The 27,223-nt window shown below is 44.1% G+C and overlaps 1 protein-coding gene across 3 annotated transcripts in view; it reads right to left on the bottom strand.

Annotated features, from left to right (window-relative positions):
• Positions 1 to 9,712: 9,712 nt before the first annotated feature.
• The window catches only part of LOC149873754 (uncharacterized), a 39,183-nt gene continuing 21,672 nt past the window's right edge, over positions 9,713 to 27,223 (bottom strand). For 2 of the 3 annotated variants that reach the window (XM_090050890.1, XM_090050881.1), the window contains 4 exons: positions 23,067 to 23,082; positions 19,231 to 19,298; positions 12,763 to 12,867; positions 9,713 to 11,573 (listed from right to left, as the gene is read on the bottom strand). In XM_090050890.1, the coding sequence (XP_089907016.1) occupies positions 11,472 to 11,573; positions 12,763 to 12,867; positions 19,231 to 19,298; positions 23,067 to 23,082 (291 nt within the window). In that variant the 3' untranslated portion in view covers positions 9,713 to 11,471. The other variant, XM_090050873.1, reaches the window with a different exon arrangement.

Genomic DNA, 27,223 nt, shown 5'->3' on the forward strand with positions numbered 1-27,223 from the left:
CAGTCCCTCTGGACTTGTAGAAGATCTTTTACAGCCTCCCACAAACTCCTTTTTTTTTCAGGAAGCTGTGCTAGGAACTGAGAGCAAGATCCAGGAAGTGGTACAGTACAACGTAAATGAGTATGTAGAATAAAACTGTGCCCAATATAGCAAGGCTAGTGTGAATTTGTGGCTGATTTTTACAACAGCATTCTTATAGCAGTCCTATTACCAATTACTTAGGTTTCTATTGTTGATACAGCCTCACAGTGTAGCTGGTTAACAGGACATTTGTTTTTCTTTATCTTTTTCTGAAAAAAACATATCTCTGAATTCACTAGCCAAATTATTTCATAGATTTCATAGATTTCATAGACATTAGGGCTGGAAGGGACCTCGGGAGATCATCGAGTCCAGCCCCCTGCCCAAAGGGCAGGAAGTCAGCTGGGGTCATAGGATCCCAGCAAGATAAGCATCCAATTTACTCTTGAAGGTGTTCAATGTAGGTGCTTGAACCACCTCCGCTGGCAGACTGTTCCAGACCTTGGGGGCTCGGACAGTAAAGAAATTCTTCCTTATGTCCAGCCTGAAACGGTCTTGCAGGAGTTTGTGACCGTTTGACCTCATCATCCCTTGGGGCGCTCTGGTGAACAGACATTCCCCCAGATCCTGGTGGTCACCCCAATAAACTTATAGGTGGCCATCAGATCACCCCTGAGCCTGCGCTTTTCCAGGCTAAAGAGTCCCATGGCTCTCAGCCTGTCATCGTAAGATCTGTTTTCCTGACCTCTGATCATGCACATGGCTCTCCTCTGGACTCTCTCAAGCTTCTCCACATCCTTTTTGAATTGTGGAGCCCAAAACTGGACGCAGTACTCCAGCTGTGGCCTCACCAAGGCCGAGTACAAGGGGAGAATGACGTCCCGGGATTTGCTCGAGAAGCATCTATGGATGCACGCCAGCATTTCGGTCGCTTTACTAGCCGCAGCATTGCATTGGAGGCTCATGTTCTGATTAAACCTTTTCTCTTCTGTCTTCAGGTAAATTTATCCCCTAAGGTCAGCTCATCAAAGAAAGATTTTAAGGTGACTAGTGATACCAGCATCCTCCCTTCTGGGTACCCAGTCCTTCAAAATGACACAAACAGAGCATTCAAAAAGTTGAGGCCCCTAAAATGATTATTTGCTTTTGAAAATATTTGGGTATACATGTTTACTTTTTTTCTGAGTAGCCATGAGCAGAGTATGCTGCACGGGGATTTGTTAGAAAGTACAGATCATCTTTAAACAGAAAAAGCTTTGAAACATTTTACCTCTCAATGTAAAAATATACCTGCAAACAATTTAAAGTTATAAATCAGGGCATTTGGAAATAAAAACAAGTAACATTTTCAGCTCTACTGAGTGAAAAAAATTGGATCACAGGTAAAAACGGTAAACTACTGTGCTAAAAACCAGGATGATTTGGTTGGGTTGACTGCGGAAAAAATATGTGAAGTAGGTTTGGCAGTACAGTGTACGTGCACAAGCTGGGATTTTTTTTGTAGCAGCGCTAATAGTAATAATAATGATGATGATGTTGGTAGTGATGTTGATAATGATAATTGCACTACAAGAGCACCTTTTATCAAGAGACCTCCAAACACCGAAGCACTAATTAGTTACACCTCACAACACTCTTTGTCATGCAGGAAATACTACAATGCTCACTTCAGAGTTGGGAAAATGGAGGCCTGGAGAAAGTGAACAATGTCCCTGAGATGTACAGCAACTCAGCTCTTTAGAATAAGAAGATCTCAGGATTTCTGATTCATCATCTGGGACTTAAAACAAGTCCCTTTGACTATCAAGCTATGTGTCTGATCTTAGTTATTCCTCATTTTGTGCTTTTTATTTTTCCAGTGAAACAGTTATCCAAGATGATCAATAGGAACAAATCATTTAAAAATAGCCACATAATGTGTTAATATAGTTCATAAGACATTTCTAAACCCTGCGAGTCTGAATAGCTCCTTTTAATCATCTCAGGAATTTAAATCCCTACTAAATGCATATTATCTTATGATGTTTCATTACAAAGGGCATAGTATAAAACACTGGCCAAAGTTTATCTTCCAACTTGCACTAATCAACAGGTTGATTGCAATATTATAACTGGTAGTTCTTTTCATCTTCCCACCACAAATTAAAAGAGTAACTGTAATAGCATAGCTGGTAATCACTGATATGGTCAGTATCACAAGTCTGCAAACCATTATTTGTGGAAGCAGACCCAATGATTATTCAAAAGTTTGCCAGTGATGTGAGTGGGAGTTGCTCAATTGATAGCAGTGGAAAATGGACCACGAGAAAACTGAAACTGCACATTATTATGTAACTTCTTGTTTCAGGAAGATAGGGAAAAATCATACCTTTAAATGGCAATTTTGACTTCCTTTTAAAAATCAATCAAAAGGATATTTTGAAAGAACTACAAACACTGAACTTATACTAAAAAGTTGAGGGTTTCTTTACATTTATATTCAGCAATGCAAGCTACCTTCCCCCCTTCTTCTCCCCCATCCCCCCCCGGTTAAATCCTTATGATTACTTGGCTATTAAAAATCTTGTAAAACCCTTGAACAGGGGTGCTCAACCTCCAGCCTGTGGCCAGATCCAGGCTCCAATGCCATGTCATTTGGCCCATTGGGTCTCACAGGTCCATGCAGGCTGTGGCCCTGTGCATTTGATGAGAAGTGCATGGTGGCACAGGGCATGATCCTGTCATGTGGGGGTAGTGTGGGACCCAATGGGGCTAGTCCTGGGCTGTCATGGGAGCCAGGCAGAAGCAATGCAGGGCCCTGATCCTAGCATGTAGTAGTTCTAGGGGGTAATAAAGTAGGTTACCCAGAGAGGTGGTAGAATCTCAAAGCTTTGGCTGGGATGATCTAATTGTGGATGGTCCTGCCTTGGGCAGGGGGTTGGACTAGATACCTCCTGGAATCCCTTCCAACCCTCATTTTCTATGATTCTAAATGGGTCTGGATGGGGGCAGTACAGGGCTTTGGGGCTCCAATTTCTGCATGCAGGACCAGGTAGGGGGACAGTCTGGGTTCTTGGGACCCAATTCCATCATGTGGGGCCAGACAGAGGCAGCACAGGGCCTGAGAGCTTGGTCCTGCCTCAGCAGAGGCAGTGTGGGGCCTCAGGGCCTGATCCCCACAAGTGGAGCCAAGCAGAGGCAGTACTTGACCCTAAAGCCTGATCCTGCCTGTGCGGGGGCAGCAGGGGCCCACAGAGCCCAATTCCAGCATGCAGAAGTCAGCTGAGGCTATGCATAGGCCAATCTTGGCACGTGGCCCTGATCTTGAAACATGGGGTCTGGCCCATGGACCAGCCCTATGCCACTCATCTGGCCTGCAGGGCCAAAAGGTTGAGCATCCCTGCCTTAAAATATCAATACATTAAGGAACCTGCATACAACATGGAATGTATGCATTATATATTAGTGAGGATTGTCCTAGGATGTTAAACTTGTTTAGCAAACAGAACATTTTAGTTGTCTTTCAGGGATGGGTGTATGCTTTTATACTGAATGCCTGTCTGCTGAACTGACTGATTTCTGAAGTTGAATTTTTAAATTTAGAATATCAGGTCACACTTCTTTTTTTCAGCTACTCAACTGAAATGAAAGGATCCAATTCAGATACTAGTTGTTGTTACTGGTAATGATTATATGGAAGTATAGCTTGAAAGCTACAATAAATTGGGTCTCATTGTACTAGGCACTGTATAAATGTATCCTCAGTTCTGCCCTAGATCAATTTACAGAACATGAACATTAGCTCAGAACGATTACTCAGCTGTAGAATTTAATCAGTGCAAATCACATATTATATTTACATCTGAACTAGTGCATAGGTTAGTGGAACAGGAGGTGGGTATTTCATTTTAGATGCATGAAGTGGCATGCTATTCCTTTCCCAGTTGTCTAAACATCCAGATTCGATAGTCTACATGCTTTTCCTGGTTGTTTGAGTGCCAAAATGCAATTTACACCCCAGGTGGGAATTCTATTTCTGGTTGCATGCCTGGCAGACATAGACAGTTGTGTAGACACAGACTCTGCATGTGTTGGCAACAAAATAGAATGGGGTCGGGGGCAAGAAAGCCTGCCCATCTTTATAACAGAGTGGCTAGGGTGCTTGCCTGGGACAGGAGAGGACCTGGTTCAGTGAGATGGCTACTAGTCAGGCAAGAATCTGGCCTTGAGGTCTAGCTGGGATTCTTGCTCATGGTGAGGCAGAAACTTACACCCTATGCTATCCCCTCTGCATTTTTTCCAGTGACTATAGTAAACACATGGGGAAGTGGCTCAGCTTCAAACAAAGTGCCAGAGAAAAGCCTGAATTGTTGCATGGGGGTAGAATGTCTTGTGTTGGGACGCAAATTACCCAGGTTCAAGCTTCTTTTATGCAAGCAGTGGGGCCTAGAACCCCAGGACCTCTAGCTTCTTAGATGAGTGCTGTAGCACTGAGATACAAGGGCCAAAGCTAGGAAATATTTTTCTCCTAGCCCTTCTCTGTTTCTAAGTCCTGCTCCTCATGAGTTATTTTCAACTGCATTTTCAGATGTTATATGCCACAACATGTCCATCCACAAGGGACATGCACACAGGCTGTGTCTGCATGTGGCCACAGTGTAGCCTGCTGTGCACGCACAGTTGTGTACATGCAAATGTTACATAGCCAGGAACAGAATTCCTGTCTGGGGTGTAAGTGGCATTTTTGGAGCTAAGGCAACCTGAAGCACCATATGGAAGACCAAATCTGGACACTCAGGTGACGAAGAAAGGAACACTGTATTTACTTGAATCTAAGTCTATCCAGAATTTAAGACAACCCCCTCAATAGATTCTATATATGGAAAATTCCTAAATTTGTTATAATTTTCCAGCTACAGAATCTGATTATCAGAGGGTTGTCTTAAATTCGTCCCTCTCCCACCACAACAGGGAAAATAGTGGCTGGGGCAGGAGTTAGGTTGCCTGCCTGTCCCTACAATCTTTATCCTCTCCAAGTAACTGGCTCTTCCCCGCTACCCTTATTATCCAACTCTGCACAAGCTCTGTTCCTCCCTGGAGCACAGCACGTGGAAGTTTGACACTTGCAGGGCCAAGCAGTCATGTCAGTGCATCTCACCGGCTGTGCAGGCACCACAGGCTGGACAGGGGACAGAGTTTCCATGTGCTCCGTGGTTGGGAGGGAACCCAGCCCAAGCCTCAGCTGAGTTGTGCCTGACAGTGAGGAGAGGGGGTAAAAGTTGCAGAGGGCAAGTGGAGGGTGGCACAGGAAGCTGCTGTGGGTCTGACTCTAGCTCCGACCCAGACTCAGAGCCGGAGTCAGAATGGCTGCAGCCACTTGCTCTCTTCCTCCCCTCCCCCCCCCCCCCATGTTGATGGTGAGGGAAACTTCATCTTAGATTTGAGTAAATAAGGTAGATGACACCCCTGATAACTTCCACTTGAAAAGTTTGTATTTGAGATACTGGCCAGAGAAACAGAAGAGCAAAAATGCAATCAGTAGTAACCTAGCACTCGAATCTGGAGCCACAAGTCAATCTGGTTTATTGCTGGTGCCAGCTCCATGTTTGTACACATATCACCAACCAACCAACCAGACACCTAACCCTGTTTATTTCCTAAACTGAAAATGAGAAGCACCTAACCCTGTTTATTTCCTAAACTGAAAATGAGAAGCAATAATCTCCACCTCTCGGCAGGAAGAAGCCCAGACTATTTTGAAGTTAGGGGCACCAATATTATTCAGACTTTCAAGGGATGAGTTCTCTGCTGACTTGGGGTTAGAGCTTGGGCTTAATGAGATAAATTGCAAAGTTCTCTATTCATCCTTAAGGGCAGGATAAGGCCTTATTTATGTTCACCCCCACTACAGTAAGTGTGATTCTAAGGACATAAGCCAATGAATAGTTTAGATTGAGGAAAGCATTAACCTACACAACAGCCATCCTTCCTCTTAGGCTGAAGTAAACATTTTCTTGATAATGCAAAAGGACTTAGGCTGTCCTGGATGTATTCATAATGATACACTTTCGTATGTCTATACTATTAATATTTTTCTGTGTTAATATGTTCTAAGCAATTATTACTCAAGTATTTTTGTATGCTATGGAACTGTTTTTGATCAAACGGTAACATAAATCACATTTGTTAGTCACAAAAAACCAAAAGCTGCCTGCATATGGGAAAGGCAGTGCATAATTATAAACAGCCCACGTTAATACTCCAATAGTAAGCTGTGATTATGCCCCAAAATGTCAACATGTTTTCTCTTCCCTATTCTTTGTATAAAAAATGGAATAGCTGAAAATGCTTTTGTTTCATCTGCATATAATCCACCCATATTTGGCAGAGAGGATCACATGATAGTGACCACATTGGAAAGATCACATATGTTGAGATGTTGCAAAGAATTCAATTGATAGCATTAAAAAGATGCTGATCTGTACATCAAAGGATTGGATGAAGTTTGGGGTTGTCAGCCGGGGGTATGCATACTCCTGGCACCACTCATCTACATGGGGATATTTAGAAAGCTGCTAGGGCAGCGGTGGGCAAAATGCAGCCTGTGGACCAGATACAGCCCTCCAGGCCATTCTAGCCAGTCCACGGGGCCCCTAAAAAATGTAGAAAATTAGTATTTATCTGCTCCTGGCTGCCTGTCATGTGGTCCTTGATGGCTTGCCAAAACTCAGCAAACGGCCCTCCACCCAAAATAGTTGCCCACCCCTGTGCTAGGGGATACATGTGGGTGGGGACAGAGTGCTGCCACCCTGCCTTCCAGGAGCAGCCAGGGGGTGGGGTGGTGAGGGTAGCGGCTTCCCTCTGCAGGTCACACAGGCACTGCCCAGCCAGTCGGATGCAAAGGGTCGGGGGGAGCTCACACACACTGGCTGCCACCACCCACCGCCCTGTGCTGCCGCACAACACACACGACTCTGCGGGCTGCCGATGGGCAGTACACAACTGGCCAGGTGCAAGGCCCGTCAGCAGCCTGTGGAGCTGCATGTGCAACCGGCTGTGTGATGTGCAATTGCTGCCACCCCCTACCTCAGCTACATGTCTGGCTACTGCCACAGAAGAGGTACACTCCTTAGAAAAGGTTGAAAACCCCTGGATTAAGTGACTGAAGAATCATGAAGTACATGGAGTCCTGGACACAGTGCTTATTTCCATCTAATGTAGGCCTTTTCTTTTGCTGACTCTGGCATGGTTACTCATACCTTTCTGAACTTCAGTGTGGTTTATTCTGGGCATTTTATTGAAAAATACCCAGAAGCTTTAGAAAATACAGAATGTGGTCTGTGTGAGGACGAGGGTACCACCAGTATTTAGCATTAAGGACCAAATCCTGCCCTGCTTCACACTGACTGGAACAACACTAAAATCCAAATAGCCAGGGGCAGAATTTGGGTGCTTTGAAACTTTATTTTTTCTTTTGCACTAGACACGTATTTACACTGCAGTGTAATTCATTATGTTGGTTAGTATCTGGAAACTCTAAAACATCTGGCACCAGTCATCTACATGGGCCATTTCTCTTGACTGGATCTAGGAAGCGTGATCAGTTTATTCAGAATACTTACGTTGGTTTGCTTTCATTTAATATGGAGCCTGGCACCCATATAATACAACCTCCTTCTGAGGGTCCCACTACAACTTTTTACCTAGAGAGGTGCTGGAATCTCCATCACTGAAGATTCTTAAATTCAGATTAGGCAAATTCTGGGTTGGGGTAGTTCGGATAGAGGTGATCCTGCCTTAGGCATGGTTGGACTATAATTCAGGGGTGCAATAAAAGCAAGGATGGAATTCAAGGATCTTTCAAGGAGCCACTTATGTTTCTGTAACCAAGTAAAATAATATCTGCATCAGAGAAAGATCTGAGATCACACAACTTTTTCCATCCCCCACTGCTGCTGTCTTTTGCCCTATACCAGATTAACCTCCTGCTGAGGGGGCACATCACTACTCTGCTTGGTATGCTACTTCCCCTTTACTTCCCATAGGTTAATTTTTTGGATCTTACTGCTATAAGGGGGCAACTGGGGTAACAATCTTGAGCATGGAGGATAGGAAAGCTGCCAGGCAGCCACCACTGCTACCCTATGCACTACCCCATTCACTGCCACTGCCCAGGGTGCAAAACTGCCCTATTGCACCTCTGCCCTATATTTCTTCTTCTATCCTATTGTCACTCCTTGATCCTTATCTTATTACTTATTGGGCCAAGTAATAAGATTACTTGTCCCTTGATCCTCCCTGGTGCTCTGGCCCCAAATCTCTCTCTCACAAACCAGTATGTTTGTGCTTTTTGCCCACCGTCTCTCTGTCTGCTTCCCCAACTCAGACTCATTTATGACCAATGATAAAAAAAATTTCTATGCACCAGGTCTGCTTACTGTGATGTCTCTCATATTAATCCCTAAAAGGAAGACTTAACTGGTATACAAACCTCATACTGGACCTCTTGCATATAGGTGAATTTCACCTCAATGGCTTTACTTGAGTCAGTATTGTAGGACTTGGAATATTTATGATTTGGAGAGACCTGAAAGTATATTTTCCTAATTGGTTTATCCTACCAGTAATTATAACAACTGGATATCTCCCTTAGCGATAGACTAAACCATACATGAAGTCACATATCAAATTAAACTAACAATCAACAAAAACCAGATGGATGTTTTTTCTGTTATTATTCATGAAATTGTCTTCAGATTTAATAAGAGCCAGAAACAGCTCAGACTTTGGAAAAAATCTGTTGAAAAGTGTAATGTTATCATTATTTTACCAGTGCACTGTTGATATTAAGCAGCTATAGCTTATAGAACTGTAGTTAATAACTGTATTTAAAATGCTTGTTCTGTTAGTTCAGAGAAAGAGTTGCATATTATTCCATTTCATCTCCTTAATCAGATAAAGTCTTTGAATTTGCATATTGTCCTTTGTATACTGAGAAAAACTGTTGAAGTCTTTTAGTGAGAATGATATTGACTGGTTTAAATAAATCTTTGAATTTCATAGATTTTTCATAGATTTCATAGACATTAGGGCTGGAAGGGACCTCGGGAGATCATCGAGTCCAGCCCCCTGCCCAAAGGGCAGGAAGTCAGCTGGGGTCATAGGATCCCAGCAAGATAAGCGTCCAATTTACTCTTGAAGGTGTTCAATGTAGGTGCTTGAACCACCTCCGCTGGCAGACTGTTCCAGACCTTGGGGGCTCGGACAGTAAAGAAATTCTTCCTTATGTCCAGCCTGAAACGGTCTTGCAGGAGTTTGTGACCGTTCGACCTCATCATCCCTTGGGGCGCTCTGGTGAACAGATGTTCCCCCAGATCCTGGTGGTCACCCCTGATAAACTTATAGGTGGCCATCAGATCACCCCTGAGCCTGCGCTTTTCCAGGCTAAAGAGTCCCGTGGCTCTCAGCCTGTCATCGTAAGATCTGTTTTCCTAACTTCTGATCATGCGCGTGGCTCTCCTCTGGACTCTCTCAAGCTTCTCCACATCCTTTTTGAATTGTGGAGCCCAAAACTGGACGCAGTACTCCAGCTGCGGCCTCACCAAGGCCGAGTACAAGGGGAGAATGACGTCCCGGGATTTGCTCGAGAAGCATCTATGGATGCACGCCAGCATTTTGGTCGCTTAAGAGAAATATTTTTGAACAAGCTATAAAATATGAGTACAAATTATTTTATGTATTTATGACACATGCTTAACAGATTCTGAAAATCAGGATTAATAAAAGGTTACCTATCCTTAGAAGATCCAAAAAACATTAACTCAACAACTTTTTGTGGCAAAGTTCCAATAAATAAATTTCAGTACAAAGCAAGAATTCCAGTACATTTCTTTAGTCCTTAAAGCATAGTTCAGTTATAAAATGAATCTAGCCTTTGGTTTGCAATACTTGCAGGAATGCAACAAGTAAACCATTAATTCAATTTTAGTCAATTAGTCACTTTAAAATCTCATTTGATTTTGTTTTATAATATCCACTACATTTCTGAAAGTGAATATAAATGTAAATCCTTTAGTAGGGTTTGACACAGGTGCAGAATAAGGAATTAAACTGCAAGTTGAGTTATGGGTTTTTATTCCATTTTGCTTCTTTTTTATTTCATGTGAACATGTGATTTCCTCCCATACTTTTTAAAAGGACTGCACTGTATTGCATTAAGCTGTGTTTTGGTAGATGGCCATATTCTTATATATACAGAAAAGGACTAAAACAAGCAACCCTCAACTCCATTTTCCATCAAAAGGCAGCAGCAAGAATAATTAAAACCCAATTCTGCTATCTGTATTTACTGGGATTAGTTGTTGGGTGTATCTACATATGCACTTTTACTATGAAGCTGCCTAGCTCCACAGTAAAGCATTACTTTCTATATGTGTGCCCATATTAGGGGGCAGTAAATTAATTAACTCCGCTGTAGGAAAGTATTGTCTAAGATGAGTACTATCCTGCAGTGTAGTAGTTACATGTGCCAAAAATGCACATGTAGACGGTAACCAGAATTGGCTGGGGCAATTAAAGTGCTACAGTGTGGTGACTGCCTGCTGGCTACCCTTGCACGGTAGCACCCTTGGGCATTTATACACACATTTTTGTGCTGGGACGTGCTGGAGATCCAGCATGTTGGAGCACACTTGATTAATCGACTCTGTTCCACATGCAAGTTGATGCACACTGCGCTGCATCACGTGTTTATAAGCAGCAAAATGCACATCAACATGCAGAAAGTGGCAGCAGTGCACACTGCCACCATTTTCTCAGCGCTGACATATACGTTGCTGCTTTTAAAAGCACCTGGCGCTGCAGCGTAAATATGTGTACAAATGCCCCTTGTGTCCTGGTCAGCTTCTCTGCAGCATGTTGAGCTATGGCAGAGCAACCCCGAGCTGGCAGACTGACCCCCCAGGTTCTCTGCCATCCAGGGGCTGCTGTGTCCCAGCTCAGTGTGCCAGGTGCACACGTAAAACGCTGTGCCCAGGAGCAATAAACTAGGGCGCAAACTATGCTAGAGTTTATTGCTGTGTGCTAATTGCACATGTAGATGCACCCACTGAGTAAAATACTACTCAGTACAAGAAAAAATGACAGACTTGGGCTCCAAGTTACGAGTCAGTCAGAAAACTGAAAAGTAATTAGTGGCCCAATAAGTAATAAGATGCAAGGCAGACAGTGCTTACTTGTGGCATGATGTAGGACTAAAATATCCCAGCTAAGATTTTTTTTTTTTAAAGATGCATAAAGTTAAGCTCCAAATCTAATATCCATGGTTTATCAGTCAGGTTTTCAGGAGTAGTGAGCACCCTGTAGGTCTTGGTGGGATCTTGTACTTGTACTGCTTACCATAGCAAAGACAAGGAAGGGGTTCACAATCTGCCCTATATGACATAGACAAATATTCTTGTAGTGTACTTTTTTCACAGCTTGCAGGGTTGTTGCATTAATTCCTCTATGGAATCCTGTCCTCGAGACCAGATGCAGTATGGAAATGGCATTGATGAAGCAGCTCCAGCTTCTCCCTGGAACAAAAAACAAAAGGGCCGACAAATATAGAATTTCAAGAGTTACAAATTCATCACTAATAAATTAAGAACTACGTACATTTCTCAGGCTATTATGATAAAAATAATTAGAATGCTGTTCAAGATAGCATACTGAAATTATTTGTTCTTTTAGCTTTTAAAATCTATTTAAAGATCTGGTAATGTACAGTTAATGAACTATTTATGTAATTAACTAATAAGATTCTTTTTATATCATATAAAAAGGTCATATTTTGGAAATGAGAGCACTTTAAAATATAATTCAACACAATATTTCACAGTGTAAAATCTGTTCCAAGGACTGTGTTTTATGTCAGATAAAAACTTTAAATATTAGATTTCAATACATTCACACCAATAGATGTCTATAACAAGTAAATTTCCATGTGGGGAAGGGGCAAAAAGCCACTAAAGCTTAATACTGGTTACATGAGACATTCCTTGTAGAAAATAAATCTACACACACACAAACACACACACACACACACCCACCCATGGTAAGGCTCATTTTGCCATTTGATGTCCATCACAAGCTTTTAAGAAGATGGAATATACCACTGTTATTTAGACAGCATGCCCCTTAGGACCAAGGAGTGCATCTTTCTAATCTCTAAGTTGAACTGCATTGTGTGTGTGCAAATAAATGCATCTTTAAAAAAGGGTATTTTAAAGAAGCACTCTATATTCTTTTGCCTAATTCCCTACATCTTGAAAACTATTATGATCTTATGAATACTTGTGGGTACCAGGAAAACTAGGGCAGACCTATAATGTAAAAGCTGCAAGTGATGCCTCTTCACTCTTCTTCTTCTTGGTCACTGATAGTCCTATGGCAGTGATTAGTGTGTCTGATCAAAAAAGCTATGTAAGAGTGAACTGCAATTATACCAGGCTTATTTTAGCCCTAGCTTGTAGCCTTTGAAATGCCAGTTTTGGCCCAATGGTGCCTGTGAACCCAAGGAACTGGACTCAGTGGCCTGGAAGGCCCCGTCTAGTTCTGTGTTCCTAATAGATCTGTTAAATCAGGGCAGAATTGACTCACTTATTTCTGCTATATTGCCCATATTCCAGAGGACTTGGAGAGAGCAGTTAATGAAGGCACAATCGTGCAATAACTTTGTAAAGGGAAGTGTTTCAGGATATGTGATAATACAATTAGCTGTACCTTCATATTCATTGCAATTATGCCAAGTTCAAACATATTTTCCTTTCCTACTCTCTGGAGTATATCCTCAAGCACAGTCTGACATGCATCCATTGGAGACAAACCCTGAAAGAAAAACAGTAGATGCAACCAATTTGAGAAGTAAGACATTTATATTTCTGTTATACACTTTAATCAAAGTAACTTTAACTACTAACCCCAGACCCACATGATGTTAGACTGCTAATTATTTAAACTGATCAGAGAGAAGCCAGAGGATATGAACTGTTGCATTCTGCCCCTTGCTGTATTTCATTGCATATGAATAATCACCAGGTACTTTAGACTCCTTCCTTTAACTAGACACAATGCTGAATATTTGAGATAGCATGTAACCTTTGTGTCTGATTCTAGCAGTTCCCTGTACCCATTCCAGTCCTTGCTGGTTTCAGTGGGGCACCACCCAAGGAAAGCTCATGGCAGTCAGGTTCTTAATTCTGAATGTCCTTTTAACAACTTGATTAGATGTTATTATTTAAATAGCTTTGGTTTTGCTGGGGGGGGAGAGGGAGGGAAGGAAGGGGTATTAGTAAAAGTATTAATAAAATAAAAATCTTCCATTGGAATTAGAATAGCCAGTGCACTAATATCAAGAGAAAAGTAATTAATATACAATGAAAATATGAGAGGCACTTTGACTGACATGATCACAGCTTGCTAAAATGAAAGTGTTCCTTCAAATAACAGCACTTGTAATGACAAGGTAACAGCTTACAGGAATGGGGGTAATATGTGGAATTTCCAGGGTAGCACAAAACAGAAACTGTCCAAGCTAGATATCAGAGTTATTCTGTTTCATTTTTATTGCAGATACTGCAGCTAGGACAACCAAGATCATCTTATACTGAAATCCCAGGGGAGCTGAGGAGTTTTCAGGATAGGACATTTATACACAAACATTTTTGTGCTGGGAAACATCGGAGATCCTGAAATCGAGTCCGAAATCAAGATCCTGAAATTTTACACGTGCTGTGCTGTGTTGCATGCAGCTGTATTAAGTGGCCAAATGCATGTCACTGTGCAGAAAATGGCGGCGGTGTGCTTTTGAACTAAAACACCTTTGATGTGTTTTAGTTCAAAAGCGCACCACTGCCATTTTTTCAGCGCTGATGTGCATTTTACCACTTATACAACTGCATGCGACACAGCACCAAGTACATTTAAAAGCACCTGGCACTGCGGTGCAGGCATGTGCACAAATGTCCTAAAGTGTCTAATGAAGAGAACATATTCTGAATGGCATGGGATGGTTAAAATATGGCATTGTTGCAGGACTGGGAAAGAAAAGAAAGGATGTTTTACCATTCTACAGTACATGTAATTGTACCTTTTAATTCGAACTGGATAAACATTGAGGCTAGGGACAGAAATTACACATAAACTAGTATAAGCGATTGGAAACCAGTTCAAATCTGTAACACAACAGAAGTTCAGTATACAAACTGCTTTCAAAATGGCCAAAACCAATTTAAGATAAACCTGGACAGATGTAGCATTAGGGCGCACACAGAAGTGCAGCTCCTTACTGTAACTGAGAATGCTTTGCAGGATGCGTTCTGAGTTACAGCAATCTCCCCGACCAAACAGAAGTTCACTGTAGGTACCAGGGGGAAGGGGAATGTAGCTGTTAGCTGCAAGACAGCAGCTGGTTTCCCCTACCAATGCCCTTCCTCCCTGCCAGTCAATACTGTTTTCAAAATGGGAGGGGGAAAGGGAGCAGAAGGAGCTCATTCTAGGGGTTCTCCAGATGGTGCTGGAGGGTGGGGCAGGTGTATTGGAGCCCCCCCCACTTTGCTGGGGCGGAAAGGGGGGCGGCTCCAATACACTCATCCCACCCTCCTGTAGGGGATGAAAAGGCTCCAGACTGAACTTCTTCCAAACCCTTTTCCCGCTTCTGTTTCAGTTTGGAGGCTAGTAGGCAGGCAAACACAAGTTACAGAATATTCTGAAATGTCTTCATCTGAACCCACATGCAATGAAGTGGTCTGCAGCTGTGCACTTACGTTTGGTCACAGCAATAGACTGCTTTCTGTGGCCAGATTGGGCAAAAATTGTCACTTCTGTCTGCGCCCTCAAATGTTACTGATTTAAGGTAAATTGGTTTATTGAACTTCTGTCCCAGATCTCTTCCAGATTTAGATAAACTCACAGTCCCCCAGCCCAGGATGCTTTGCTTCTCCCCTGCACCCCCTCTTGCAGGGTGGGTGGGCTAGCTTTGGCCCAAGCCATCTGCTCCAGCAGAGCAGGGAGGCATGCTCTGATGCCCCCCACCCCAATTCTGGCCTGGGCCACTGCAGGCATGTGGCTACATTTCCGGAATCAAAAGAGAATGTCTGTTCACTTGTTTATCAGTTCAATCTATGCAGCTTAGACTAACCTGTAAAGACTGAACTGATTCAGCCTTCAGTGTTTTGACTGTCTGTACTTAGCCTGAGGGGTCTAACTAATTTACAGTGAAGTGGAGGTAGGGCGACGAAGTGGTTCAGACATTTCACTGTGGCTCCAGAAGTACGAGTTGGAGCCCCACACTGAACTCAAGCAAATGCTATTCCTCATTGACCTAACGAAATGGGCAGCTGGATTTTTGGGCTGAGAGCTCACTGGCAGCCAGATGTGATGCCAGCCACCTCACTCTTATGTGCTGTTGGCTACAGAAACTGATGTGCCTTAACCATGTCATAGATCCATAGATTCATAGATGCTAGGGTCGGAAGGGACCTCAACAGATCATCGAGTCCGACCCCCTGCATAAGCAGGAAAGAGTGCTGGGCTTACATTACCCCAGCTAGATACACATCCAGCCTTCGCTTGAAGACCCCCAGGGTAGGGGAGAGCACCACCTCCCTTGGGAGCCCGTTCCAGACCTTGGCCACTCGAACTGTGAAGAAGTTCCTCCTAATATCCAATCTAAATCTGCTCTCTTCTAGCTTGTGGCCATTATTTCTTGTAACCCCCGGGGGCGCCTTGGTGAATAAATACTCACCAATTCCCTTCTGTGCCCCCCTGATGAACTTATAGGCAGCCACCAGGTCGCCTCTCAACCTTCTCTTGCGGAGGCTGAAAAGGTCCAGTTTCTCTAGTCTCTCCTCGTAGGGCTTAGCCTGCAGGCCCTTAACCATACAAGTGGCCCTTCTCTGGACCCTCTCCAGGTTATCCGCATCCTTCGTGAAGTGCGGCGCCCAGAATTGCACACAGTACTCCAGCTGCGGTCTGACCAGCGCCCGATAGAGGGGAAGTATCACCTCCTTGGACCTATTTGTCATACATCTGCTGATGCACGATAAAGTGCCATTGGCTTTTCTGATGGTTTCGTCACACTGCCGACTCATGTTCATCTTGGAGTCCACTAGGACTCCAAGATCCCTTTCCACTTCCGTGCCACCCAGCAGGTCATTTCCTAGGCTGTAGGTGTGCTGGACATTTTTCCTCCCTAGATGCAGCACTTTGCATTTCTCCTTGTTGAACTGCATTCTGTTGTTTTCTGCCCACTTGTCTAACCTGTCCAGGTCTGCTTGCAGCTGCTCCCTGCCCTCCGGCGTGTCCACTTCGCCCCATAGCTTAGTGTCATCTGCAAACTTGGACAGAGTACATTTCACTCCCTCATCCAAGTCGCTGATGAAGACATTAAAGAGTATCGGTCCAAGGACCGAGCCCTGCGGGACCCCACTGCCCACACCCCTCCAGGTCGAAACCGACCCATCCACCACGACTCTCTGGGTGCGACCCTCCAGCCAATTCTCCACCCACCGGACTGTGCAGTCATCCAAGTCACAGTCCCTTAACTTGTTCACCAGTATGGGGTGGGATACCGTATCAAAGGCCTTCCTGAAGTCCAAGTATACGACATCCACCCCTCCTCCTGCGTCGAGGTGTTTTGTAACCTGGTCATAAAAAGAGACTAGATTGGTCAGGCACGATCTGCCTACCACGAACCCATGCTGGTTTCCCCTCAGCTTAACTTGCCCTGCCGGGCTCTCACAAATGTGAGCCTTGATAATTTTTTCAAAGACTTTGCCAAGGATGGAGGTGAGACTAACTGGCCTATAGTTGCCCGGGTCCTCCTTCCTCCCCTTCTTGAAAATGGGAACCACATTGGCCCTTTTCCAGTCCTCCGGGACTTGACCCGTGCGCCACGAGCATTCAAATATTCCCGCCAGTGGCTCTGCAGTGATGTCGGCCAGTGCCTTCAGTACCCTCGGATGGAGCTCATCCGGGCCTGCCGACTTAAAGGCATCCAGTTCTTCCAAGTGACCCTGCACCACCTCAGGGTCCACGCATGGAAGTCTGGTGCCTTGCTGCTGCCTCCCTACACTCCCAGTGAGAGACTTGTCATGCCTCTCGCTTAGGAACACTGAGGCGAAGAACTCGTTGAGGAGTTCAGCCTTGTCCCCTCTGTCCGTCACCAATTGTTTCTGCCCATTTAGCAGAGGTCCTATTCCTCCCTGGGCCTTCCTTTTACTCCCTATATATCTAAAAAACAATTTCTTATTGTCTTTTACTTGGGTTGCCATCCTCAGCTCCATGGTAGCTTTGGCCTGTCTAACTGCCTCCCTACAAGCACGAGCAGAAGAGGTATATTCCTCTTTGGTGATCTCTCCCTGTTTCCACTTTTTATGTGCTCCCCTTTTGGCCCTTAGTCTGCCCTGGATTTCTCTGGTCAGCCAGGGAAGCCTCCTGGCCCCTTTCCCTCTTTTACCTCTCACGGGGATCGTCTCGCTTTGTGCTCAAAGGATAGTTTCCTTAAGGCACAGCCACCCTTCTTGGGCTCCCATCATTTCAAAACTACTACTCTGTAGTGCGTCCTTCACTAATCGCTTGAGTTCACTGAAATCAGCTTTCCTAAAGTCCAGCACGTTCACCCTACTAGTTACCTTACCCACTCGACGCCTTATGTTGAATTGTATTTTTAGGTGATCACTGTCCCCCAGATGGCTACCGATCTGTAGGTCCCCTACTATGTCATCCCCCGTTGCCAATACCAGATCCAGTAAGGCATTCCCCCTAGTGGGACCATGTACCTCCTGCGTCAGGTGGAGGTCCTGTACACAGGTTAGAAACCTGCGTGAGCAGTGGGACTTTGCTGTCTGTGTCTCCCAACAGATGTCCGGGTAGTTTAGGTCCCCCATGACCACCGCCTCTTTAGCTTTTATGGTCTCCAAGAGTTGCCTCAGGAGCCCCAAATCTATTTCTTCCCCTTGATGTGGGGGTCTGTAGCAGACCCCTACCTCCAAATCCTTTTCTCCATGCCCCCCATTTAGCCTAACCCACAGTCCTTCTACTTCCTCATCCTTTGATTCTGTCTTGATGAGGGTTGATGTATATTGCTCCTTAACATAAAGCGCAACCCCTCCCCCCTTTTTCCCCACCCTGTCCTTTCTGTACAATCTATAGCCCTCGATATGTACCGCCCAGTCAGTTCAGTGGGCTATTAGGTTCTGGTATCTGTTTGACCTGACTTGATTAATTTTTAAATAGGGGTTCTTTCTAGACAACTGAGATGAAATGGTACAGATTTCTGATTTCAAAACAAACTCTGTCATTTTTTCATTTTGTAGGTCAAAAATCACCAAATAGAAAGATAAGAGCCCAAGCAAATGCAAAGGGAATGTGTGAGGTGGTGGTGGGGTCAGGCATTTGTGCCCACAGGCTGAGCTGGTCCCGCATTGTCGTAGGGAGTCATGGTCTCATGCTGAATGAGACTTAAGTGCCTGAAAGGTCCTGGAGTGAAAAGGCCATGTCCTTTCTCTGCTTCAACAGGCAAAGAACACACTACCATTTTTACAAATTGTAATGAAGTTTAACCCCCTGAATATACACAACAAAGCTCCTAGCGAGCCTCCAGGGATATTAGTTGCATGGTACCCCTCCAACAATACAGGACAAGATCTTGCCATAAATAAAGAAATGAAATACTTAAAGGCCTGAGATAAGCAACTGATAAGAGACGGTAACTGTACACATCAGTCTGCACTGGGAGGAAAGGGACTTCTGAAAAACTGTAGTTTTGTTAGAGTCAGTAAGAACCAAAAAAAGTACTCCTATTTTCTAGGAATTTGAGATGGTAGTTATTGTAAGTGAAAAGATTTTGTATTCCATCAGTAAGATCTGGTCATTTTATGCCATATCTGCACTAATATAAACATACATATCTGTTACATATTTTTATGCAGCATATTGCCAAGTTACAAATGAACTGAGATGATTTATATCAGCTGAGGATCCAGCTACACTGTTCTGAGTTTTTGTCTTACATAATCTCTTTTGGTTTTAGTTTCCTATATCAAGAAATAATAGTAAAATTAACAAGGGCTGATTACTGTTCGTTCACTAGACTTTTTAAGTACCACAGTGACAAATACGTATTGTAGATTTGGCCACGTAGTCAGGATACAAAGACATCTGCCTTGATTTTAAGCCACACAAAATTACCTGTTTCATTAGCAGAACTACATGAAAGCATGGACAGAAGCACATGATCTGGTCTCCATCTCCTGTAGCTAGTAGGAAAAGAAAAAGACACACAACTGTGAATGACGTACTTTGTATGCAAGTGGATGATGCTTACTTGCACTGTTTCACTGAGGGTAACATCCTCAGACTGCACGTAGAACCAGCTAACGGAAGTTTTTGCAGCTGTGCTATGGTGTGGCCATTGGGAACAAAATACATCCTACACAACTGCTTCTTCTGCAACACTCTCCCTCTTATTCTGGCCTACAGGCTAGAGAAGAGGCAACTGCCTATCTATACTGCACTAGAGAATGGAGGGGAGAGGGGAAGAAGCCGTAAAATGGCAACCTTATTTTACATGATTGTCTTCCTTCACTAAAAATGTATAAAAGAGGGCAGGCACTTAAGAAAGCATAGGAGGAATCTAGTTTTACTGTATGTCTGTGTTATTTACAATTCAGTCTGTATAACTAGAACAGTTCAAAGAAAAAAATGGCAAAATAAAAATCCTTTTTTATTATAGAGGACTTTTTGAGTAAGTGAAGAGTACCCTGACAATGCACAAATGGCTATCACTGGGAGCCTAACAACTCTTCTGCTTTCTCAGCACAAAACCAAAAGAGGAAGCCAAACACTACTACTTACATGTAAAGGGCTGCCAAGTTCCCATTGCTATCAAAATCCAGTGACATTTGGAAAGGAAATGACTGACTGCTGAAAGGCATAACTAGCAGGTGCAGATGGCATTAGAACAAGTTTTTCAATGACTAATCTGCTACAGTCACAACACAGAAAGTACAAATAGTTTTAAGGACAATCATTCAGGTCCTGCCAGCTTTACTGCAGGTCGTGGAAGGACTTAGTTCCAGTCTAGCATGCAGTGTCTCTTAACTTCAATGATGTGTCAAATGAATTCAGTGACATACCCACGCAGTACAGAAGGACTGTATAATATACATGTCTCATATATAAATATGTGCTAAAGCATCAAGGGAATTCAAGTGAGAAAGGTGATAATGTAAATCTAAAAATTCTTTAACACAGTCAGAGCTTTCATAAAAAAGCATCTGTTTGCCCTAAAGCATGACACAATCTGTACAAAGTTTCACAATAGTAGGCTACCGCAAAAGTGGTAAGGAAGTTGGAAAAGGAAGTGCTAAGTGTTCAGGAGATTCTATCCAGCACAATATTAAGCCAGTCATTTGCCCTATGGTTTGCTGTAGTGGTGTCAAAAGAGTCTTCAACCGATTTACACAGAAACCCAGAGCGCTAAAAGTGTTTTTGGAGAATGCAGTCTGGGATGCCAGCACCTTGAACATGCCAAATGAAGACCATGATGGCTATGGATATTGTCTGTGCTCTAAACTCTGTATGGATTTGGTGCATGCCTGAAGCCTGCTTGCCAAAATTAAACATCACTTTTCATTTATTTAGCCTCTCAAATCACACCCCTCTGTATATAAAATACTGAGGAAAATGAAATCCTCTGCTGTATTATAGGACTATATGCCACACAGCAGCATACATGTAGAATAAGAACAAATAGTACTTCGATATCTGAAATATGTTGCTGCCCAGCCTGAATAATTAAGGAACAGCAGGAAGAAGATTTCCAGTAGCAAAAGAGTTCAACCAGGCCTTCTTTCCTTTAGGGCCCATTAAGAAAAGCTAAAAATCAAATTAAATCTATTTGCCCTGTTCCTCCCTTCAATAATCTCACCTCCATAGACTGAAGCATGGCAGAATGATTTCCACTTTTGCACAGCTTTTCATTTTCAAATATTCTAGAAAGACATTAAGTTGACATACTAGTCGGTCATTTTTGAGATCTGAAAAATCTAAGCTTTGTAAAACAGCATTGTGGGATTCATGTTTATTGCCTCAATAATTTTGCTATACAGTGCATTTATTTTTCAAGACAAAAAATGGTTCTCCTAGTTTCCTGCCCTGGCTTTTCATCCCTGGCTCTGAAAGTCAAGCTAAGTATTTCTATTGGATTCTGATAACACCCTACAAGAGTGGCTGCAGAAATCCATACACACTAGCCCTCTAGAAGAATGAGGTTACCATTTTGTGGAATAAGACCAGGAAATAAAACTAATTGTACAGAAAGCATTGTCACAGGCAAAGGGTTAACAGACTAAGGCAGAGGGCAAAAAAAAAAACTTCCTAATCTCTCAGTTTTATTTATCTAGGATATTTAACTTGTAGAAACAACAAACAACATCTTCCAGAGAAAAATGTGGGTTTTTAAAGCTAATATCATCCTTTAATATTTTCAGAACAATACACTGAATTTTCTGTACACTTTATGCCTCTGGTGATGTGATTATATTTTCAGTATGGAGCTATAATTAAACTCTCTTCTGTATTATCTTTTCCCTTCCTGCACAGTAATATGGTACCCAAGAAAGATCTTTATCAGACTGACCCAAAGCAACTGTTAAAACCACATTCCACAAATGCTTTCCTCCTTTCCACCCACTGTGCATGTACCCACACCTGCTCCAAGGGTCGCAAAGAAGTGACCTTTCTCTACTGTCCTCTCGGCATTATGGTTAAGGTGATTCCTCTAATTTACTGCAACTAAGAAAAAAGGGCATGTGGAACCACACACCCTTCAGGATTCACAGGACACAGTCTGTGTGAGCAAGACAATTAACCAGGCTCTGGAAACGGAAATATGAGCTTCTGTTTTTTTCTGATGTATAAAGACCAGAAACATATTCACATTTTTCTCGACTGTTTTGTTTAACACTGAAAATTTAGGTACTTTTTGGCCTTTCAAGCAATCATATAGCCTAGAAGAATGTGATGAAAGAAAGGTAGTGACATTACACGCAGCCAAAGAGGTGACCTTTTGAGGGGAGAAGGCATGGTAATAAAAATGTTTGCAAATCCTTTGCTTTCATTAATATATTTAATATTAAGCTTTTACATTTTAGCTAGTTTTTAAAAAAATATATACTTATTTTAATACTTTGCTTTGCCACCTAATGTTTTGTGAAAAGACTCAGTTAGGCATTCTCTTTAGTTAAGGTGTGGCAACTAAGGATATATATAATCTGAGATCCCAGGTTTTGATGGGGGACAACTTCAAAGATGATATTCCTAATATTTCCAAGGTAAAAAATAAGTGGGAGCCTACCTCTCTTCTGCCAAGTTTCTCCAAAAAACCCCTTATAGCCTTTCTTCACATATCATCAAGTAACAAAAAGGTAAAGACTACTACTTTTAAATAATTTTCAGGTCAAGATTAAAATCAGTTTTTAATATTTTGCAAGCACAGAATTTCCTTAGATATATTTCTTGTACTTCAGATTTTAAAAATAGTCAGTTTTCCTGAAGAACAACAAAGTTTTCATAAAAACCAGCAAGAAGGACCTTTACGTGACACTCGTATTAAGAGACTGTTCTACTTTCCATATACCAGCAGTTGGGCTGGAATAACTTTTTACTTTCTGACGTATGAAAAGGTGGTCTAGGTAAAGCCTAGGGAAGGCTGACACTTTACCTCAGCATGTTCTACACTAAACTTTCAGACAGAATTAATCATCTCATATAAATTACCACATTCTAACATGTTTATATCCCAATTTAGAAAAGGGCACTAAGAATACTAAGGCAATCAAAGCCTTGACAACTGCTGAGGCAGAATAATAGAGTTCTGATGTAATCAGAAACAAATTTGGCAAATATGTAGATAAGAGGTATAGAAATAATTCTGGTTCAGATTATATGCTTATTAAAAATTATTTAGATGCATGTTTATGTGGATTATTTGCATATCTTTTATTTTATTTGCCAATACATACCTGCTGCAGCTCCTACCTAGAAAAAAAAGAATTATATTACTTGGGAGACCATCTGGAATGTATAACAGCAGCAACACTAGCTGAACAGAACGTTTAAAAATGTATTATATATTTATACCCATACCAAGAATTCTTGCTAAATACACTTTCATCTTATAGTTATAAATAACCATGTTTTAAAGAGAATCAGAAGTACAATGTTATGACCTCATCCCCAACTCTGCACTTTACAAAAGTCTTAAGGCCCACAAAGTGAAAGCAGAAGGGAACAGTGTTTCTTTCACATACCTCTCCTTTGCTAACATATACACACAAACTAAAATGACTTTGCTAGGGAACCATCTCATTACCCTTTGGTCTAAATATACTGCTGGATGGTCTCCTTTCCCTGTTCCTTGTTTCACCTTCTGTTGGGCTGTTCTAGGATGCAAAAAACTAAGACTAGAAATAGACATTGCCAAATGAAGTGAATCAGCTGTACCAGGATGGATCAGCTGTCAGGGACCCATTCAATTGGGCAAAGTGAATGTTGCCTATTGTCCTGCAGCATCAATGCACATGACAACAGGCAAATTGTTCTCCTGGGACTTGAGAGCCCCACTTATACGCACCCTGGGAATCCCCATGCAGGATCAGGCCCCTCAAGCCCTGGGAGAGCCTACCTGGCTTTCACCGCTTACCCAAATGCACCCTGCATCTGGGTAAGTGGGGAAAGCTGGACAGGCACTCCCATGGCCTGAGGTGCCCAATCCTGCTCAGGAATTTCTGTAGTGCCCAGGACTGGGCCCCTCAAGCCCCTGCCCAGAGCAACTGGAGAGCTTGGACAGCTCTTGGCTACCCGTGCTATTCCTCTATAAAACAAAAAGACATCTGCCTCAATAAAGTGGCAAAAATTATCAGTAAATCTTTAGGATTGGGAATCTAAAAAAGATGACAAAGCCGGTAGGGAAATACAAATTGCCCGTGCGAGGGACTAACAATAGAGGGATGGGGGTGGGGAGGGGAACGCAACTAGGTTACAGGAGATACAACGTTAGCCAACTAAGCCCAGGGGTGAGGGATGGGAGGAAAGGGGAAGGGGAAGGAGGGGGTTTGCGACGCTGAGAGAAAAAGGAGATAGATACACACAAACTCGTTACAATGGTCTGCAGTGGTGGAGGAAGTGGTTCGAAGGAAGTGTCTCAGTCCATATAGAGTCTCATTGTGGGGGTCCTCTTTGGGTGGCGCGGGGTCATCCATGGTTGAAGAATCTTCTCAAAAGTGAAGGTCCATCTAGTGCATTTAGGCGGTCCCCTCCGGGTCCGGTCCGGGGGCGGCTCATCTGGTGGGGTCAGAGTACCGGCAGCGGCCCATGATGTGTTTCACGTAGATGTCGCGGGACTAATGGATGGTGTCAGACACCATGAGGCAGCACATCAGCTTGGCATAGCGGCTGGAGATGCGACAGGCACGCAGGATGTTCTTATGGCTGGGGTCCCAGGCTCCCAGCGTTCCCACGATAAGCGCATCGACTGTCACGTTGTAGCCATGGCCCCTCAGGGTGTTGGCTAGCGGGGCGTACTTCTCCCGCTTGCGAGTCTGGGCATCGGCGAAGGCTTGGTGCCAGTTCTCGAAGGGGATGGTGACATCCATGATCATGACCTTCTTGGCCTCTTCATTGGTGATGACTATGTCGGATTGCATCTCGCAGCCCGGGACGGTGCTACCTTCCATCACAGCCACAAATTTGGGCATTTGTAGCTCAACAAAAGGTATGAATGCCTATTTGCTTTCACTTTGTACCACCACAAAATTTTTTATGGCAGCACAAAGGCAAGGAAAAGCATGCTCTGATTCCACCCTAAGGGTGTGTCCACACATGCAGGCACATGCGCTTGCAGCAGCTCAAACAGTGGCAGCACAAATTTGTGCCTCGGCACACGTGCCTGAACATGCACTTTGGTGTGGGGCAACTTGTGCCACTTGGGGCAAACTGACCCTGCCCAGCTCTTCCCAGATCTTCAGCCAGGGGGAGCCAGAGGCTGGGGCCAGTACCTGTGCTGGCCCCAGCAGTATAAAAAGCTGCCCTGGAGAGCAGATCAGGGCTACTTGCCCTCAGGAGCTTCTGAAGCCCAGTCAGTTGGTACCTGGGGACACTAACTCCTTGGGCCTGGTGAAGCAGCCCTAACCTAGAATGGTCCCTGCACCCTCTGCCTGGCTGTGACCTGCTGCCACCTGTGGCAGCATCTTCCCCCTTGGACCTGCAGCCCCAGGGCTATGTGCCTGTCAAACCCAGATGGGTTCCGCACAACCGCTTGGGCTGTGATATGGACACTGCAGCAGAGCTGCCTGCATCTCTGGGCTAGCTGCCAGTGGGCTGTGGCTGTAGAGCTGGCCTTCATGCAGCACTGCTATCATCTCTTCTAGTGTCTCTGCCCTGCCATCTGGGCAGCTATCAGCCAGAAGATGTGCCTATTGCAGAGGCCCACTTTGAACTGTTGAAGCATGTCCTCCTGGCCCCAAATGGCCAGGAGGTCAGCCACCTTGTCTGCCCTCCAGTTGGGCTGCTGGTGCTGGCCCCGAGCAGGTTTCTTGGCCTGGGTCTTGCCACTTGCCTCATCAGCAGGAATCCTGGTGTTCCCTGTTTAAAAATTCCAAATTTTCTGATATAAAAACCCACATTTTCTCATTAAAGAGATGGCCATGGCCCCCTCCCCCCCATTCCAATCGATACGTCACTGTATGAACAGCATTAAAAAGTTATTGTATGGCATGATTTTTATTGTGTGCAACCGTGCATGCACGTAGTTCAGAGGGAACTGTGGAGATGTGGGGTTGGAGGGTGGGGAAAGAGCTGTGGGGGAATGGGTGTGGGGTTTGTGGGAGCAGTGTGGGGCTTGTGCAGAGGTCTGGAGTAGTGTGGGGTTTGTGGGTGGATTGTGAGGGAGTCTGTGGGTGTGAGGAGACTGCTTGGGCGGAGTGGGTCCCCTGCCTGTCCCCCCTGCACACTGTACCACAGCCCCCCCTGTAGCAGCAGCAACTGCCACTGGGGTACTCATGGCCTGCTCCTAGCAGAGACCCTCTGTAATGCTGCCTCAGACCCAGGAGCTACACATGGAACAGAGTGTGCGTCTTCAGGCAGAACCAGGCCATCTCTCACCTAGGCTCCTGGCACTGCAGGCAGAAGCCACATGCTATTGGGCCAGGCCAGCTCCTGCCTCCATGTGGCCTGCACCCCAGCAGGCCATGATGGCTCCATGGAGGCAGAAGCCAGCTTGGCCCAATATGCTTAGCTTCTACATGCAGTGCGAGAAGCCCAGGTAACAGAAAGAGCTGGTCTGGTTCTACCCAAGGGTGCGTACCAGCGGGATGGGATGTGCAGCACTTGGGTCTGAGGTGGTGCCACGCTGTTGGGGGTCTCTGCCAGGAATGGGCCATGAGTGCCCCAACAGCTGCTGCTGCAGGCAGGACTGTGCACCGTGAATAGGATCAGCTCTCCCAAGCAGTTCCGTCCACTCCCATACAGTCCCTCTACCCACAGTCTCCTCACCCCCATGTCCCTACTTATCGGGCACCCAACCTGGGGTCCGATCCACGCTGTCAGCCCTGCCCCACTCCTATCTGCCCCAGCATGGTAAGGCAGCATGCTGGAGCAGCAGGGGCATGTGGCAACCATAGAGACACTCTGGCCATGTGCTAATGGAAGTAGCAACCTCTGGTTGCTTTAGGGCACTCTCTAGGAATGCACCCTGCACCACTTTTTCCTAGTGTGTTATTTTTTGATACCAGGATTTTCTGGTATAAATTTTAGAGTCTGCGCTGCAAATATGCAGTGCAGGGAACATTTTTTCATTCTTAGCATGCATCTTGCAGCATCTCAAACTGCTCTGAGGTGCCGCAACAGGCGCATGCTCATTCATCTGGAAGTGGCCTAGGAGTGCATTTGCTACATGTTTAATGCCCCTCAACAATATGAAATTATTCCACTATATTCCAAATGCTTACTTCTAACGATAATTCTAATTGGCACTTGCTTTCTGGGATCCAGAATAAACTATTGCCTAGTGCTTCATATTCTCTGATAGAATATCAGAGATATTGACAGTCTCCTTCTGCTATGGAACTTCCTTGAATAGGAAACCATTTTCATAAGTGGGCTGATGGGGTGATTCTGCTCA

This window comes from Crocodylus siamensis, chromosome 1 (assembly GCF_052110815.1).
Source record: "Crocodylus siamensis isolate JL-2025a chromosome 1, ASM5211081v1, whole genome shotgun sequence".
NCBI classification, from domain to species: Eukaryota; Metazoa; Chordata; order Crocodylia; family Crocodylidae; genus Crocodylus; species Crocodylus siamensis.